Source organism: Pangasianodon hypophthalmus, chromosome 8 (genome assembly GCF_027358585.1).
Source record: "Pangasianodon hypophthalmus isolate fPanHyp1 chromosome 8, fPanHyp1.pri, whole genome shotgun sequence".
In the NCBI taxonomy this organism is placed as follows: Eukaryota; Metazoa; Chordata; class Actinopteri; order Siluriformes; family Pangasiidae; genus Pangasianodon; species Pangasianodon hypophthalmus.
In genome coordinates this window covers 13,221,331-13,241,644 of record NC_069717.1, presented here as the reverse complement: position 1 = coordinate 13,241,644, position 20,314 = coordinate 13,221,331, and the positions used below count along the sequence as shown (strand labels likewise).

The 20,314-nt window shown below is 37.7% G+C and overlaps 1 protein-coding gene across 1 annotated transcript; it reads left to right on the top strand.

Moving 5' to 3' along the window:
• Positions 1–368: 368 nt before the first annotated feature.
• samd10a (sterile alpha motif domain containing 10a) lies at positions 369–20,052 on the top strand. The gene is made up of 5 exons (XM_026930397.3): positions 369–510; positions 3,806–3,987; positions 10,832–11,000; positions 14,679–14,819; positions 15,878–20,052. Exons 1-5 carry the CDS (start codon positions 498–500, stop codon positions 15,898–15,900), a joined length of 528 nt encoding a protein of 175 aa, XP_026786198.1. The 5' UTR covers positions 369–497; the 3' UTR covers positions 15,901–20,052.
• The last annotated feature ends 262 nt before the right edge of the window (positions 20,053–20,314 follow it).

Here is a 20,314-nt window from a genome sequence, read left to right as displayed (position 1 = left end):
GTTTGAAGTTACTTTAAGCAAACAATAATAAAAATGTTTTTTAAAAAGTGGGAGTGGGTTACAATACCTTTATCCTTTATAAAATGGCCTGGTTCCTATATATACGCCATGATTTATAGGAAATGACAGGAGTTCAGAACATATTTTAAGACTTTTTTTTTCGTTTTTAATTAACAAATCTCTTTTACGCAAACAGGGTGAAATGGTTAAATTTAATTTCTAATTCAGGAATTTCTCGGAAAAGGCGCGAGGGGCGTTTGGCTCGTGAGTTGATTGACGTCGCTGTCACCTGTGCTGAATGGGGCGGGGCCAGAGCGCGAGCGTTTTCATTGGCACAGTGAAATTTCTCTTCTCACTCAGCGCTCTCAGTCAGCACACAGCGCAAAGCCGAGCGACCGGAGCTGAGCGTGTGCCAAGCTGTCGGGTCGTGCAGACTAAAATGGGACATTACATCTCACAACTTTTTCACTAAGAGGAATTCCAGACGGATTAATGGCATGGCTGTCGACGGTAAATCGTTTTTATTTATTGTAAACAGACGTAAACAGATGGTCAGGTTTGTGTGTGGACCAAATGGTTGGCACTTTCGACCAGACAGAGTAAATAAATGTTAATAGGTGTGAAACTTTCACACATTGTAAAGCTAGCCTTTAGTTTGTTGTGGAATGAAGAAATGTTATGTGAAAACTATTATAAAACTCATCTTTCTGCGCTTGAAAGTGCTTCAGGCATTCTGAAGGTAAAAGGTGTTTGTTTATTTTAAATAGCGCGTGGCTTATGTTGTTGTGTTTTTGATTCTATTTTGTTTAGTATTAATACATGCATAGTTCATTATTATCCCAAATGTAAACCCACATGAAGAAACTTTGAATTTGTTAAAGTAATTCTATAAATACTTCCTTCTCAGAAAGAGAAAGCATTTAAAGTATGTATTTTCCTGTTTCCATTTGTTTCTTCTATGCAGTTCTGGTTGTGGGAAAGGTGGCTTGTCTTTAACAATGGTGTACTCAGAGATTATAGGAATTGTTTTGCAGATTACAAGAGACTAATAAGCTGCAGTACTGGTCTGTCATTACAGTGATTCTCTGTTCCTGGTCTGAACTTGTCCTACCTGAAAGCATCAATCATTTATCTAAAAACAAACACACACACACACACACACACACATTTGCATTTTACATTTAGACATTTGGCAGATGCTTTTGTCAAGAGACTTATAGGCTAAAACATGCAAACAATACAACAGCAATGCAAAGCGCCTTGAGTATGTATGAAGCCTAGAGACAAATGCTGGTTTGTAGAAGTGTTAGACTGGTCTGGGCAATAACAAAAAAGGACCAATTCAGACCTAAGTGCATAAACAAAAATACTACTACTACTACTACTACTACTACTGCCGCTACTAGTACAGTAACAATGAGAGCATCAGGAAGTAGATCCTGCAATCAATGCAAAGTAAGTGCAGAATAACAAAGCATTATCCTGGATATTATAACATGCAGTCTATCACTGACCTAAAAATCCATCCACAAATACACCTACATCACCTACTACCCACTCACCCAAGCATCCATTCATACAACTACATCCAAAAAAACCCAACCACCCACCCATGTGACCAACACACACACAATATTACCACCCACACATCCATCCATACACGCAAAACTACCACCAATCCAATTTCACACACACACACACACACACACACACACAAAGAGAGAGAGGGAGAGAGAGAGATAAACAAGCATATAAACTGAGAGACATGGAAAACTTCAGCTTTTGATCATTGCTGCTATTAACAGCAGATCCATTTACCTGCTGAGAGGCTCACCACTGCTTTAATAGTGACTTGCAAATTCGTTCTGGCATTCGTCTGCATCAGTAATTAAGCACTAGTGCTGGAGGGGCTGGCTGCAGACCTGTCTCAGCCTTTCCCTTCTAGCTCATTACTCTGCACAGATGTTGCGTTTCACTCGTCCTCTGAAGTTCAAAGCCCCTCACAGTGCCAGAACTGGTTTGCATAGCCTGCATGATGCATACAGACTGCATGATGAACTTGCACCAGTTGACCTGAGAGACTACATCAGATATTAAAAAAAGTCTAGGCTACTTCTTTTATGATGTTTTTTTGTTTTGTTTTTTGAATTACCTTGCAATAATTTTATATTTTAATGAGTGGCGTACTAGTGTGAATAAATAAATGAGATTCATGGGGCAGTCATTCACCTTGAATCACCCCTCTGAAACAATGTAGTAAGGATATTTTATAGCATTATTTATTCACTTCATGCATTGCCATTTAGTGTTTTAGCAGTGTCTTAACATTGTTAAAAGTCCAAACCTGAATGAAGTATTTCATTCCCAAAGTAAAGACAAGGGTTGAAGAATGACAATGTCTTCTCATGTGGTAAACTTGAGGCTTCAACCAGGCAAGATATTTACACCTTAATAAATTTTGGTTATAATAACAATAAATATTGGTTGAGCTCATTTCTGCTGGTTGCTGAGGTCTATAAAAGAGCGACTGGATCTACAAAACATATATGCAGCATAATAAGCCATGACTTTATTTAACTTCCTTATCCCAAACTCCCCACATTCCCACACAAATCCCATCCGTCCCATATCCACATCAGAAGCTCTGTAATGAAAGCCACTTTGTTAGTGTGTGACTCTATCCTGAAGCAGATCGTGTTTACTTCACATAGACCATGGTCAGATGAACAGACTTGATGAGAACTGCCTTTGTAGGTCTGAGGGTCTGGAGGAGGTGGGGGTGGGGGTGGGGGGCCAAGGGCAAGAGAGACAAGCAAGATTTCATCACATCTAGTTCCCCACCTTCTGTCACACACACATACACACACACGCACAAACCTCTTACATTATCACGGTTGACTGGTTGTCCTCGGTTCAGCTATGACAACATTGTCAATTAGAGGAGTGTGATTTTAATGAGCATGTGCACACTGACTGAACACTTGTCTGTAAACACACTGGCCACTTGCCCTTCACTGAGAAAACATACTCAGACTGCCTCGTGAATCATTAATGCCGGTGCTGGTGCTGGAATATGCATGGTGATCAAGCCAGGATGTGAGCACACTCTCACATACCAGTGATCAGAGGGTCAGTGAAGCTCTAGATCCAAGACTAATATCCTATCTGGCAGCTGACATAAGCTATGCTGCTACGGGTTGGCCAACATCTGACGCAGGAGTCAACTTAAGAGAGAGTCTTTGTCCAGTGCTGCAAATCACATCGCCTTTCAATGCCTGTAGGTGGATGTGAGGAAACAAGAGCAGTAGTTGCAGCAGCAGTACACAGAAGCAGTACATCATTTAGATCCAAAGAACTCTGTGGCAGTCCCTTGAAGTGGATGACCAATCATGCAGATGGGTTGCTGCCAAATTGGTGGTGCAGTTTTCCTTGTCTGTTTAGCTTCAGAGCGATGTTTTTTCCAGGTCAGATGTGAAAAAATCTGCTGATTGTGTAAATGTGAGTTAGTATGAGACTTTCTGTTTTCCCTTGGAGTTGTGGAAAATCCATATGCTATTAATTACACTAACCCATAATCCACAAAACCATCCACAGCAGTTTTACCTTTACAACAATATCCTGCATGCGAAAGCATAATGTTTCTTTTAATTAAGCATCAAACATCTATAGCATTAGTGAGGAATTCACACTGTCTCGGTTTTTGTCTGCCAAGTTTTTTATCTTTGCCTGAAGGCAAAACAGAACAGCCAGGACAGAGGTTACCTTCTCAAAGTGTCAAGCTCTCTTATTCTCTCTTGTTCCATAGCTGCCTCCAGCTTTAGTTTCTGTCGTCCTGCAGTAGAGTACAAGGCACTTCCAGAAGACTTTAAGTACCAGCTCAGCCGCTGCACCGGTGGAAATCTTACCTGGCATGAGTGTCTTGGGAACAAAACAGCAGGCGGTCGTACTGTCAAACTTCTACAGCAGCCAGGAACCGAGGCCTTGCAGGTAACTACACAAAACCATTATGAACATCTTGATGGTAAAGAAGTTTAGTGAAGTACTGAAGTTATAACCAGCATCCTGTTGAACCAGGTTTTGAGCTAATTTATATTCGTTAGTGACTCATTGGCAAGTAGCCTGAGATAACCCTTAAACTCCAACCACTATATTACTAAATATCTTTTCCTAGCCACTGAATAATTCATACTAGTTAATGAATAATGTTTTGCAATAATTTTGAATAACTCAATAACAAGCCAAGGAGGCAAAACCTTTTTTTCACAAGTTATTTAATCTCTTCACTGAAATTTCCTGGCATGCCATCTATTCAGGCAGCTGTTTTGTGTTAAGTGCTAATTGACTGAATTTTTTTTTTTCATTTCATTTCAGTTTTTTCTTTCTTGTCTGTTTTTCAGACAAAATCATTAGCTATGGTTTATTATAGACTGGAGCCATTTCAGTCTCAAAGTGTATTGTGTATGGTGTCGAAGTGTAACAAATTCCTCACTCTGCAGTCATGTCCTAGTGTTTCAATGAAAGCAGAAGCACATAAACAGTTTTCTCTCAAACCTAAAAGATGTGTTTTCATACCTTTTGAATAGCTGCATGTTTGTCTTTAGAAATCTTGGAAAAAAAGTTACTGCTTTAGTAAAATGTTGAAGTTACAGTTAACTTTAGAATTATTGGCAAAAATCATTATCTTGTTTAAAATCTTACCCTAAACCTTAACAAAAATCCCAAAAACTTTAATGATGCACCAGCATATTGTTTTAAAATGGGTATGGATGTGCAATGACAGCAATTTAAAAACCAGTAGAATTTCTTTAAGCATGACCATTTGGTTGAATGTATTCTAGCAAATGAAATAAATAGTTCTCATGATAAGTGGTTATAGGAAATTGTTTGAGTGGAGTTTAAAGCATTATGTGCAATGTACTGTATGTTTGTTTTGTTGGCTATTTCCCATTTTCTTAAAAGGTGCCAATAATCCAGCAGGTGCTCCACTTCAAATTCATAGATTCATAGCATCGCAATGCAAAGAGCAGAAATCCATAAGCTGATGAGACTATTGAAACTAGAAATGATTGTTTGTTATTGTTTTCTCCAATAAGGGAAATGAACCCCATCATATACTGGTTTATGAAGAAGTTAGAAACTTTCTGTACAATCTACAATATAGTATGAACAACATGATATGGGAATAATATAGGTTCATAATTCTCAGGTATGATACTGCAGAAATAATACTGCTATTTGGAGTGTCTGAGAATATAGTGGCTTAAATACATTGCATTTTCGTCTACATCCTTCTGCTTCATCAAAAAAGAACTGCAGCAGGAACAGTATGATGGTGTGACAGCGATAATGAGGACCTTACAGCTGTGAGAAATCGCTGATCCTTTCTAAGCACCCTGTCGGTTACCGCTGTAATGCTTTCATACTACTGCTTCATGTCTTTAAACAGGCATTCTCTTTATGGCTGAAGTCCACACATTACCCATTAAACTGTGCTACAAGAGAGAGGGTGTTATTCCACACCCATTCTTCACTGCATTTTGCATGACTGCGATGGCTGATATCCTCATGTTTTCTGACATGCACTCAACAAAGACATGGCTGTGAATAATACAAAGGTCAAAAGGGTGAAAGAAAGAGGAAATGTTGCCATTCACTCTCTTTGTTTCTGTCTGTCTTTTTATTCCCATTTCTTCCTCTCTTACCCATCCCCCTTTGCTCTCTATTCAGCCATCCATCCAAATCAAGACTTTATTTGCAGAAAATGGGAAAGATGCAGCTGAGCCGGGAGGCAGAGCAAAGCAAAGGCTCTTGTTCGAGAATGGCTTTAAATAGACTGTAAAGTCTCTTAGCTCCTGAACACTGGTAATGGATGATTGAACACTACAGGCAGATATACGAACCTTAGTGTTTGTGTTGAACTCTAGCTGAGGCTTTAAATTTTCATATTGAAAAAAAAACAACCTCCTGTGCCCCCCTTCCATGCCCCCAGTGGGTACGTCCAGATCCTGTCAATAGCACAGGCTTGCTTTCTTTATAGATTTTATTCTGCATTTGGGCTGATTAACAGTTCCAGCTAAACTAATCTTTCTTATAAGCTGAAATGGTTTTAACTGACTTTATTCTTGAGTGATTATTAGTGGCAAATAACCTGAGTTAACCCCTTAAACTCCCAGCACTACATAACTACATATGTTTTCTTATTAGACTAGTTGTTGTCATTGAATAATTCATAATACTGAATAATATGCTTTACAGTGAATAACAGAATCATAAGGAGACTTATGATCATGATAATCATGAGACTTTTAAGGAGGTGATAATTTTTCGTTCATGATTTAAGTTGAGTTTTTAAAAAATTATATTTTATTTTTTTAATAATCTTTATATCACTTTATTATCTGAAGTGCCATCTATTCCTGAAGCTGTTTTGTGTTAAATATAAACACTCTCACGTGACCAAAATCAATTTGTGATTAAATGCACGCCTGCCCAAGGGAAAACGCTAGCACCAGTCGTTTTTTTAATGGAATGCAAAAATCACACATTTGTCTTGCAGTTACTACTACTACTACTACTACCAATAATAATAATAATAATAATAATAATAATAATGATGATGATTTTTAACTACTTAAACGATATATTCAGGATACATGAAAGACATGACATAATATTTAGGCCTGACACTTGCAGACGTATGATTGGAAAGACTTTAATGATCCCCAGAATGGAAATTTGGGCACTACTGTGGCTGAAAGGCACAGTGCAATAAACAGACAAAATAAATACACATAATTTAACACATAATATAACACATAATAACACATTCACACAGTGCAAAGACATCAGTGCACAAGCAAGACAAATTGCAGAATCACAACACTGATGAAGCATTCACATTTTCATTTTGGGAAAGTGGGTCCAGAACAACAATGTAAGGATTTGGAAAAAAAAAAAAAAAATCTTGAAGGCCCACTCCTGACAGGGAGAGAGAGAGAGAGTCTACTGTCTTTCTTCTCCCAGATCTGAAAGATCTGTGAACATGGTGCCACTCCCTTCTCTCTCCATCCCATTTCTTACATTACACGATTTAACCATTTCACTAGCAGTCCAATTAACAAGATTTAACAACCAATGCTAGACATGTACGCTACAGAAAAGGCTTGTGGTAAGTTATATATGTAACCTAGTTTTAAAAGATATACACAGTAGGGTCCAAAAGTCTGAGACCACATTAAAAATCTGGGATTTTTTTTTTTTTTTTCATTTAACATTGGAAATAAACAGAAGGTTTTTGAATTTTATTTAAACAAAGAATTCTATTTAAAAAATAATTTAAATTAAATAAATTAATTAAAATTAAATAAATATTTTATTTAAAACAAAGAAAGTAAGTGTTCAGTATCTTAGCAATAGTGCGGAATCAATATCAAGGTTCCTATTTAACTGTAAGCAAATTTGGGATATTGATGTTAACTGCTTTTTACGGAAGGTTGGCTTTTCCTCACGCATAATCGATTCTACTGAAGTATATATTCAGACGACACTCCGATGGCTCTAAAATGGATCATAATGTTTTGCACAAGCTTGTATAGTCCATGCCAGTTCGATTATATGCTGTCATTAAAGCAAAAAGGGGACATACCAAATACTAAGAAACTCTGAAATTTATGTAAATATTTCAGAAACTCAAGTTGTTGTCAGTAATATAATTTGCAAAGAAAATTGTTGTTCTAAATTAAGAAATAATTAATTAAGAATGCAAAATGAATGCAATTTCACTAGTAGTCTCAGACTTTCCGATCCCACTGTATATATTGTTCAGAAAAGTGTCATTCAATAAAGTAACATACAGTGGATGTCTATGATTATAGTAGAGGTTGTGTTTTTAGAGAAATTTTTGGTGTAAAAGAAAGCTTTTTTTTTCAGGAGTGTATCTTATCAGACAGCAGACACCTTCAAATCTGGAGATAATTCATGTTCTTAAAATAATGTGACATCTTGGGTTTTTGTTGGACATAATTGTATTGGATGCCTTTGTATGCTGTAGCAGATATATTATTATTATTATTTATTATTATTATGATCCACCCCCCCTTTAAAAAAAAGAAAAAAAAAAAGAAGAATAATCATCATTCTTTTGGTATAAGTATTTGCAAACTTGGCAAATGTCTGGTTATCCAGGAGTAACATACGGACAATAATAATAATAATAATAATAATAATAATAATAATTAGTAGTAGTAGTAGTAGTAGTAGTAGTAGTAGTAGTAGTGGTGGTGGTAGTAATGTTAATTCCTCTCTCTGCCTCCATGTCCTAGTGTCCTAATTTTTTTTTTTTTTTTTTTTAAAGCTAAATATTTAAAGAAAAGCTGTGCTTACATTTTTTTGCAATATCTATTGCATTTTCTTCTTGTCAAGTGAAGTTAGTTCATGAACACTATGCTGGCTTTGAAGAGTTTTCTAGTGGGTATGCTGTTGTGCCTCTCCCCCCAACCTTGCAAGAGCCAATCAGAGCTGCAGCTACTTGCTTTTTTTTTTGTTCTAAGTGAACCAATGACTAAAAGCCCTGTATAATTAGTCTACTATATTAATATATCTCTTACAGAGTCCAAACAGTAACTGCTGAAATCGTGGGTAATTTTCATCTATTTTGGGCCTCAATGTGAATCATGATTTTTCATAAATAATGAAAGTTAGCACTCTCCAGACAGATCAGCTAGTGTGAACTGTGTGGATACTTTGTACTTATATGACCTCCTAATGGAAGTAGCCATCCATTACTGTTAAGGAATTTTTGTATCTCGTTTTTCAAAAGAAAAGAAAGAAAGACAGACAGAAAGAAAGAAAAGTAAGTCAGACCGTAATGAGGATTTAATGCTGATGGTGGCGTGGCGATCTGTCTACAAGAAAATAGCAGGTTGAGAAACACGAAAGCCAGTTTCCATCTCATTACTGCATTCTATAATTACCCGTCAGAGGCACCCTTGTCTATGCAGGGGTGGATAAATCATAAATTCATTAGCCTGCCCACCACAAAAGTAAAAGCTCTAAAGTGTTTGCCTAGTCCCATATTTTGTTGCTGAGTACCTTTTTTGAGTAGGCTAAAATGCAGTGGCTAACGTAAAGTATGGTAAGATAATTAGAGTGTTAGGTACATTTAATACAGACTAAGGGAAATGAACGAGTATATGATCATGTAGCAGATTGTGTTTGCACTCTCAACATAAAGCCAGCAAATCATTGGCCAACACCTATGAGATGTGGTGTCCTTTCACTCATAAAATATATTATTTGTCTGGATAGTGACTTTGTTTTCTTTTGATACGTTTAACTACGAAGTGACTTTTGAAAAATCTTTCCCCCATTTTTGCCACCTAATTTGGTCTTGGCCATTTCCCACCCACCAGCCAGCTCTCGCATATGCCAGCTACCGGTGTTATTGTGATTGACTGGAAAGAAACAGGAGTAGGTTTATGTTTGTTGAACCCACATGTTTGCTAGACAATAATGAATAAGAAACTAATAGCCCGGACATGAAGGGTGTTTAAACAGTCATGGTGTTTACACAAACATTGTCATGTTGGGGATTAGTCAGTAACAGACATATGGAAAGGAGACCCATTGATTGGCATCTGCACTGCGGATAAATGTTCAGTGACCAATTTTCTTGATCAGTTATTGTTTGATTATTGGTTTTGTGATATTTGCATGTAGTATTGGTTTCGAGAGGGGAAAGTCCCTTACGGTCCCAGCCATGTCAGAGAGCATGATTGGGATATGAAAGGACATATGTATCCAACCAGTTCAAATAGGGAGTACCATTCTCTGATTCAGCTTTGTGTGTGTGCACATGTGTGTCTGCTGTTACACACGAAAGATCTCCCTAGGGCCATTCAAGAGAGAACACTGCAGTTAAAATGGCTGTCAGGGAGGGAGGGAGAGAGTGTGAGGGCAAAAACTGTGAAGGAGAAAGAAAATTGAAGATAAATGGGAGTGGGCCAGAATAAAAACATACGCAGATGGCAGTTAATGGGTCATCAAAGCAAACAAATAGAAGAAAAGGCACAAAATTGCTGTGAATAATGAAAAGGACTTTGTGGGAGTGAATGATACAACAAATTAGACATATTATATTCACAGTGCTTGGCTTTGAAAAATGCATAATAATAATAACAATAAATGCCAGTTTGTTAATACCTTGACAAAACTTAAAAGGTGAATGGAGGGTTTGTAAACAGTGTCTTCATATATCCTGTCTAAATTCTCAGTTCATCCAAACATTGTCTGGGACTATTCTGATCACAACGATGCACCATACTGCTTTTCTAGCTAGGGTACATGACTGTAAATTGGTTTTTGGGACACCTGCAACAACATTTGTGTTGGCACTGTGCTAGAGGTTACTAAATAGCTTTTAGATGGTCTTAGTTTAATGAGGTCTGTTTATAGCATCATGAGTCTGTCAATGTGTTGGCCAAAATGATGACAATCTGAGATGAAATAATCCATCTTAATTACTGACAGCACATAGAGCGGAACACTGCTATTACGAAAAAAAAAAAAAGATTTATTTCCTAGAGCTCTGTGCAGCAGTTTGAATGTCATCACCGTCATGGGATATTGCTCACTTAGTCAAGAGAAAGAAGCTGGGTGTGCATATATGTGTGTGTTATGGTACCGATGAAATGCATTCCTAACGAGCTTTGACACATGAGGTATGATACACAGACTCCGTAGCCTCCACTTGGAATGTATTCGCCCATTTCACTGGAATTGTTTTGTTCTCTCTCTGTCTCTCTTTCCCTTTTATTTCTGTTTTCTCCCTCAGCTTCACACAGGGGAAGCATACTCTGTTTACCACACTAGTCCCACCCTGCCAAGCCTGTCTAGGCCAGTGGTTCTGTGGTCCCAACAGGATGTGTGTCGGTGGTTAAAGAAACACTGTCCTCACAACTACCTGACCTACGTGGAGGCTTTTTCCCACCATGCCATTACAGGTATGTTCTCTAGACTTTGAGGTCACTGCTACCAGAGACAAGTTAATGCACTGGGGCATTTTTCTACATCAAAAGTAAATGCGTTTTTTTTTTTTTTTTTTTTTTTTTTTTGGAAATACAGACTTAATTGTTGTAGCTGGCTGCTGGCTTGTGTAACACAGTTGTGTGTAAATCTTTGCATCTGCTTGGAAAAAAAAATTTGTCAGCAAAAAAGAATTCCATGTCCATTTAACAGTAATTCTATTGTAAAACTAAACAGCAAAGAAACTAGTTGATTTACTAGAATTTGTCCCATTGTGTTATCTAATGATTTAAAGCAGTCAACACATTCATTGTGTTAAAGGCATGCAATATTCTAACATGTAACACTCAGTGAGACATAAAAGACCTGAAATATGTTTCACAATGGTGAATGGTGTTAAAAGAAACATAGAAACAAAGACACTACCAAAGAGTCAAAGTAGAATAACTTAAATGAAAAACTGCAAGAGATTTGCAAAACACTTAAATTGCATTAAATCCTTTTTTTTGAGTTTCATTATTTTGAAGTCATGCAGCTTTTATACTCAACTTCTCACTATTGTTCAATTACTCTAACACAGGACAAAAGAATAAATAAAAAAGGAAGTTTTATATAATAAGTGTATGTTTAGCAATTTGCTCAAGATAATCACGGTCATGTTCTGACACAACTATTTTATACAGTGGGACAGAAGGGTTAGCCCTCTGAATTAAAGGTCAGTGAATTCTGGCTTGACTACTTTTCTAGGACCTTAGAAGCTCCCCACCGTCTGTATGTACACTTCCTTACACTGCAGTGGTTTCATTTTGAGTTACAGCGGTGCAGGTGTACAAGCTCTTTAATATATTGTAATATTATTTTCAGGACAGGTGCAGTATCAGAACTGTAGTCATCCAAACTATCCATCTGTTCATCCAAACTATGAATGTACTGCATGGTAAAAGCACTGTCCTGTGCTCTCATTACAGGCTTGATACTTGATACAGATATACAACTAAAAATAGCACAATACCATATTACCTTCTTTTTATGATACAGATACTGATATCAAACCTGGAGTATCAGCTGATATTAATATCTGTTTAAAATCTGAGATTTAAAATTTGTAGCTCCTGAGTGGTGCAATAGAAAAGTGTTCACTCTATCGTCCGGAGATCACAGCCTTCCATGGCCAAGAGTCCAAGACAGCAAAATTAGCCGTGCTTTCTGAGTGGGAGGCATGGCATACTCTCTCTCTCTCCCCTATCAATGATAGTCTTCACCTTCCCCGGTTGCTAGCTGTCGTATGATTGGGGAGACCTAACTGGTGGGTGGGAATTGGCCAAGACTAAATTAGGGAGAAAATAAAAAAAAAAATTAGAAGAAAAAAAAAATATATATATATATATATATATATATAGATAGATTTGTGAACTGGCCATCTCAATATAAACTATAATAAACTGGCCATCTAAAAGGACCATACTCAAACTGCACAAACACTACCGTCCATTAGGAAATGCTGTACATAGACATCACCAAATTCAAACAAAAAGAAACAAAGCTTAAATATCACAGTGCAAATATGTGCAAAATTAGTTTCAATTTAGTACTTATTCATGCCAAATATATTAAAATCAACGTGTAACAAAATTTCCAGTCTAAAAATACCCTCACAGTAGAAAATAAAGTTATAAAGGCATTTAACATGAAGGTAAATGGCATATGGTTATAATAGCATGTTAGCTTCTTATAGATCTAGATGGATGGATTCGTTCTTTTCCCTCTGATATCCTATCCTGCATTTTCTGCTGATATCTGCCCAATACCTGATCTGTGCTGGTTCTAGATACAACAAGTGCATGCGTAGGGTGTAGGCATAGTCATGTTGAAGTCAAGTATTTTTTTCATTTATGATTAATGCCAGCCCTGCCCTTTAGAGAGGGCAACACTGCATATCAATGCATCCAAAGTGGCTGGTAACCACAGTGACTTTGTGCTCTGAGGTCATTACAGCAGAGTTTAAGAAGCCACAGAAGCCCTGATTCATTTGTTAATTTTAATGAGAACATTCTGTCACATCTAATATGACTTGCACAAAATAGAGTCTGAAGTTGAGTGTGTACATAAATGTGTACACGAATCTCTGAAGAAGGCAGAAAGCATATTTTATGTATCTGACTGTGTAATTCGTACAGTTTCACTGAGAATGTGTGTACACATATGCTTTTGTAAGTCCCTTTGTCCATGTACACTGTGCTTAGTCCTGTGGTTCTGCTGTACCCATTCCCATAGTAACCCTTCAAATTGTTTTAGTTTGATTGTATTCTCAGACCGTGGCCTTTTTGTACTAGCATGGGGATATGTTTTATATTAGAGACTACAAAATACTAATGTAAGTCACTCTGGATAAGGGCACCTGTCAAACGTTGTAAATGTAAATGTAAATTTTCTCTGTTTCCACCCTCTCCTTCTCTGGAGAGCCCCATCTGGCTCACTGTTCCTGTCCTCTCTCTCTAATTGAACATAAAGCATCTGGGGCTCAGATGTTATGCAAGTGACAAAAGGAGAGCGAGAGACAGGGAGAGTGACCGAGATATTGAGAGAGGCTTTGCCTGTCATTTGGGGAGAAGACAAGAAGGCAAAGAAAGGCAACAGAGCAGTTGGCCATTCAGGGCTGTGCACTAAAGGGTTTAGAAAACCAGCAAGCTCGGTAGGTTTCAGGGCCATGAAAATGACTTCAGGCTTGGTTACCTCTCAGGGAGCAGCTTTAGCAGGATGCCATAATTACATTCAGAATCTCCCCCACCTGTGATTTGCTTGAAGGATCCCAATGAGTAGGGGAGATGCGTCTACGATTTAACAGTAATTTGGAAACCAGAGTACTTGAGACTCCTGGTTTCAGGTTAAGCATCCCTCAAGATTCTTGGCTACTTAAAAGGAAGTAAATCCAAAATTCAGTGTTCGATTAATTCAAACAACTTCTACAACAAAACAGCTTTTATAACATGTAATTTAATAGTTGCTGAAAATGAACACAATGAGAAAAATGGGTGAAGAAAAGGAAAGATAAAAATATCAGCATATTAATTAAAACAGAACATGTCTGCCAGTCTGTTAGTGTTTGGCATTCTTTTGGGAGACAGCAGGGAGGAAAACAACCTCAGAGACATACAACAACTCTGCAGAGTCACAGATGACCTTCAGGCTTGAGCTCCCTTTCTGGTGTGTGTGTCTTGTCAGCCCATCTGTATCTGTCCGTGTAAGGGCTGTTGTGTGGTCAGTGACCCAATTTTATACATGATATTATCTTTTGCCCGCCATCAAATCAACACTTACACCAAGGATCATATTAATTTGCATTTTAATCTGTTGGGTTTGGGGAAACAACAGTTGCAGAATGATGTGGTGCTAAACCTTTGTTTTTTTTTTTTGTTTTTTTTTTTAAGAACATCAGGTGCTTACAGTATGTCCAAGGGTCTAATAGATAGCCCACTGTTCATACTAAAACTGAATATTTCTGTAACAGTATTCATTTGCATTAATCGTAGATAATGATCACTAAATAATGTTAATAATGTTTAAATAATCTAACCAATGTGATTCAAAGGACCATCTCTCACTCTCTCTTTTTCTCTCTCTGTTTCTTTCCCTCTCTCTCTCTCTCTCTCTCTCAGGCCGAGCTTTGTTGAGACTGAATGGTGAAAAGTTGGAGAGGATGGGTCTGGTACAGGAAACTCTCAGGCAGGAGCTTCTTCAGCAGGTCCTGCAACTGCAAGTCCAGGAGGAGAGACGCAACCTCCAGCTGCTCAGCAGAGGTGAATGGAAGCTGGGAAACTGATTTAGACAGACAAGGGTCCTCTTTTATCAACTTTTAGTTTAGTAAGCTAAACTGAACTAAAAAATTTTGCCAAATTTAGAAAGGTTTCAGAAATGCTGATTTTCTTGGTATTCACTTGTGTATGTTTATAAACTGTAAAGTGCAAACCATGTTCCTGACACAGCTCATTTGCATTTAGGCATGCCTACAAAGCTCCATAAAAGGCCAGGTGGACAATGGCTGGAAGCACAAAATGACTACTAAAAGACGGGAGAAAAGGGAGAAATGGAAGTCATTTTGACTGACTTCTGTGCCAGTAAAAATATTTAGCAGTGCATTTAACAGCAGCTGGACAGGTTAAAATCTAGAGACAGATTACAGAAAAGTTGAATTAGGTGTCAATTAAGTGAGATGACAAGAAAATGGTGCGACATGAAAATGGAGGAGGAAAAAAAGATCTATACTGTACCAAGCAATTTTAAAAAATTGTTTGAGGTGTCTCAGCCATCATGCTGGAAGTGGTGCACAGCATTCAAAGAAGATGGCATGGCAAACAGAACAGATTTATAAGCCAGCTGTCATCATAGCGGTCTCTAAACATCCTTTCTCTCATAAGTGTGCACTAAATCTAAATGCTAAATGCTGTAAACATAAATAAATAAGCGATTTACATTTGAAAGTGTGATCCATGTATAAAAGTGCAGTAATCCGTGCAACTTGTATGATTTGAAGTCGAGGTTTACTTTAGTTAGTCTTCTTATGCACAAATTTACACACACTCAGGAACATGAATAGAATTTTAGTTTAGATTTCCTAAAACTACAGGATTTTCATGAATACATAATTTCTTGTGTAAATGTGTAGGAATGAATAATTTTTGCATACATTTGTTTGTATCCAGCTTTATAAATGAGGCACAGGATGTGATTTGTAAGGAAAGTGATGAAAATTCAGAGAAAGCGAGAGTGTGTTTGTTTTTTCCATATGAACAGGATCTCTTTTGCTTGGGAGGATTATGTATTCATTCCTTTCTTCTCCCTCTTCCTCTGACTGCAGGGACTTTTGGGAACCTGTCATAGCTACAGCCATGCGTGGGCAGCTCTGCCAGGCTCAGTGCTGTGAGAGGGCATCAAGGCATGGGGCCACACGCTGTGTGTGTGCAAGAAGAGACCTCTGTCTTGGACTGCCACAGGCCACTGAGGCTTTGGCAGAGCTTTCAGCATTACCAGCTGAACCTTCATGTCCATCTGAGATTCCAGAAGAGCACAGACTAAATCTGCAGCAACAAGGAGAGTAAACAAGCTAACCTGAATCTCCCCTCTGAGCGTAGTGTATTACTCTAAAATGTAGTGTCTCTGTGAGCACAAGGCTGCAGAACTATAACCAGGAGTGCTGGGAAACACACGTTTTGCTGGTTACCTTAAGCTGTTTTCTTCTGCAGAAGTATTTTTCATTTTCATGACAAGTGATTTTGTCCACAAAGACTATGTGGGTGATTTTTCCACTGCACAATAACTCACTGTAATAATCTTTCAAGAGACAAATGCCAGCTAGGAGACCGATGGAATCAGCTACAGTGGAATTACGCAAAAATTAAGAAAGCAGCAAGCCTTGACATGCCTTTCAAAGGTACCACATCTAACTGTGAAATGTCAGAGTGGTATTGTAACACAGCTTGAAGGAAAGATGAGGTGATAAAAACAAGCTCATCAGGACTTCACATTGTTTAACACTCATCACTCAGTAAATGTTGTGGTTAAAAAAAAATACTAAGAAAGAAATGAAAGAAATCATTGCTCCATGACTTTTACTACACACAGATTTAGGCGTTTCTAGTCTATTTGTCACCTTGATAACACACAGAGCTTTACTTGGAGACATTAGAGCATTACAGAAATTCCACAATAAAAGGTTGACATTCTCTCCATACTTTGTTTTGCATACTGAACATTCACTGACGTGTAATGGCTTTTTAAATATAGTTTCTTTTAAGAACCCTTCTGGATTACATGGCACCCTTTGCCCTGAGCACACACGTCCAAACACCCTTTTACATTCTGGTTTTTACCTTATGTTTGGATTCTTCATATTCATTCCTTTTGAGGTCTTATTTTAAAATATGTAAATAAAGAACATGACGTTAAGCCTAGAGAAATGTATACAAATAATTAGTAACTATTTCATTTGGATCTATTGTAATTTACCCCAAGTTTCTCATGTGTGGGTTTTGATGTATGTTGTTGTATAGTAGTTAAAGCGATTTGATGAGTTGGACTGACATATACATAAGTATTACAGCCTCAGTAATATGTGCCAACACTACCTCACTGCTGGCTCTCCATATGGATTGTTTGGGGGTGTACTGTTCAGGCATTTTGTATATGATTTTGTATATGACTTAGATTATTATGTGTAGCCTACAAGTCTGATAGGCAGACTGTTACTTTTTGAACACAGTGTCTCATGGTGTAGCCTACTGAAAGAATATAATAAGCAAAACTTATTGAGCTTTTGGATAATTTTCCTTCTTGCAATGAATAAATATCTGTGCGGGATTTGAAAGGTGGATTATATCTCATTTGCACAAATACAGCTTAAGCCTATCATTGGTACCGCATGCATTCTACATTGTTTTTGTTTTCCCTGGCTTAGCTTATTAGTGCATTGTGAGTGGAATTAGATATTTTTAAAACCAGATGAAACAAAATTTCTGTGCATATGTTCACCAGGAGTGAGAAACACTGTTGTGGTGGTGTCACACAGTTATCTATGATGGAAGCAGTTGTTGGTGTATTCTGCCATCTACTGACCTTTTTTTTTCTTTCTTACCCCCAAAACAAAAATTCCTAAAATGAATGCCAGCCCCAAGGAAGGTACAGTGGTAAATTAAAGGAAAACCAACACACAATGTTTTAGTAAGATGTTGGACAACCGGAACAGCCAGAATAGCTTCAGTGTGTCTTGTAATAGATCTCTCGAAATGTACTGGATGGATTAACACCATTCTTCCAAAATATATTCCCCAGCTGGTGTTTTGATGATGGTAGAGAGCGCTCCAAAATCTTCTATAAGTGTTCAGTTGGGTTGAGATCTAGTGACTACAAAGAACAATATCATATGGTTTACATCATTTTTATACTCTTCAAACCATTCCATGATGTGGGCATTGTCATTCTGGAAGAGACCACTCCCATCAGGATAGAAATGCTTCACTATAGGACAAAGCTGATCAGTCAAAATAAATTTGCATTGATTTGCAGTAACGCTTCCTGTGGAAAACCTCAACAGCAAAATGCCCCCATGGCATCAACCACTGCTTCTCCTTTGTTTAGTCACCTATCAGTGTAACGATACTCAAGTCAAGTGGGTTTTTATTGTCATTCCTCTATACAGCTTGTATACATTGGAATGAAATGTTGTTTCTCCAGGGCCATGGTCAACACAGAACAGTATGCAAGACTACATAAAGTGCAATACACAACAGTGTGAGACGAGTGCAGGACAATAAATACACAGAACAGAGCAATAGATACACAGGACAATAAATACACAGAACATGGGCTGTAAACTGTGAACTACTTTGTAGTATAGCAGCAGTAAGTATAGCAGCAATATTGGCAGCAAAAGTAAGTTCCATAATAAAAAGTGTCTGATGCAACTTTGTAAACTGCAGGTGTGCAGTGATACTGTTACTTACCTTTTGACAAACCGGGCATATTACTGTCAAATTCATAATTTCTGGCACCCTATATGAAGAATGTACAGTCAGGTCCATAAATATTTGGACATTGTCAAATGTATTGTTATTTTTAGCTGTCTACTAAATAATAATAAAAAAATAATAATGTATTTAATTGCGTTAAACCCTCTGTATTTACTCTGGTACCAAATAATTCCACTGACTGTGCTGAAGGCTACTGAAGATATTCAAGGAGGATGAGGGCTGATTTTCTAGAGGCATGAAGTTTCTCAGTAACAGCCACAAGGGTCATTTCTTTGGAGTGTGTCACATTTCATCCAGACTAATTAAGATCTCAGAGGTCTGGAGGTTCTGGAAGTTGTAAGGAATAGAGACAACTGATTGTATACAGTACATTCAAAATGTTAGAAAGAAAGCGTAGAAGTGATACCAGTAGTTGCTAGTAGTTGTCTAGTAAAGAAAAGTGAAGAAAAATGCTATGGAGCTTGTATATATCACATGCTTTCAGCTTTCTGTTGTAGAATGATGTCTTAATAGCAGTCACATTAGAGAAGAACTTTGACAGAAGAGAGAGGTATGAGAGATCAGCATCAAGTGATCTCCTCCACTTTCTCTCAGCTGCACTTAATTTTCTCCTGTTGCTGTGTAGCATGTCTGACAGCCAAGGAACAGGAAGAAAAGATTTTCCTGGTCTAGAAGATTGAGGGCAGAGGAGGTCAATGGATGAAGAGAGTGAAAAGAGGAAAGTATTGGTGGTTGAATCAAGTGGTAGAAGGTAGGGATGTCAGGATGCTGAAAGCTAGGGAAGAAGGAGAGATAGATTGAGGCAAGTGGGAGAGGAGTACAACAGTCGAGAGGAAGGGCATTCCTACAAAATGATTATCTGAAAAGTGACCAGTAATGTTGATATCTAAAGCTGAAGAAGGTCAGCTGAAGACCAGGTCCAGAATGTTTCCTCCCTTGTGTGTTGGAGGGCAGTTGTTGAAGATCAGGTCAAAAGAGTGAAAGATAGCGCAGGCAGAACGACTGGAGCATGACTGAAAAGAGGATGAAGGAGGTGGAGAGTCAGGTCCCATCAGAAGGGAAAAGATTAAGGAGGATTTCTATGAAGTCTTCTGGTGGTGGGGGGTGGGGGTATGATTTGGTTGGTGATGTGATGATGGATAACAGCAGTATGAAGATTAATGGGAGAGGTAACAGTAAAAGTGCTGTGCAAGAGCTGTGAAGCTTCATTCTTGGGACAGAAACAAGCCCATTGCCCCCACCCCTGTTTCTTGGGGAATGTGATGGAAAGCATACTAACTAACTAACTAACTAACTAACAGGTGCACTATCTAACCACCTGAGACAACTAATTAGCCATGTAGTAAGACACTAAAACAATAAAATAATGAATAAAAGTCAATAGTGCCAAGTATATTGTACACTAAATTCAGAACCATGCCTTACCACACAGAGAATAGATCCATGATAAGCACTGTAACATCATTTATATGATGAAGTGTCCACTAACTCCTAATCTTTCCTATGAAAATATCTTTGCTGCAAATGTCAGCATCTTCAAATGAATTCTGGCTTTTGCAAAAAAAAACAAAAAAAAAAAACAAAAAAAAAACAATATAACATCACGTGCAGAAACAGCGCCCTCTCTTGTATCAAAAAGTTTTTGTTAAATCCATTCAGGAGTTCTATACAGGTGATGTAATAATATTTAATACCCTTTTTTTTCATTTTCAGATTGCTAAAAAAAAATGAATAGAACTATACTTGACATTAAACTGATTCAGTGTGGG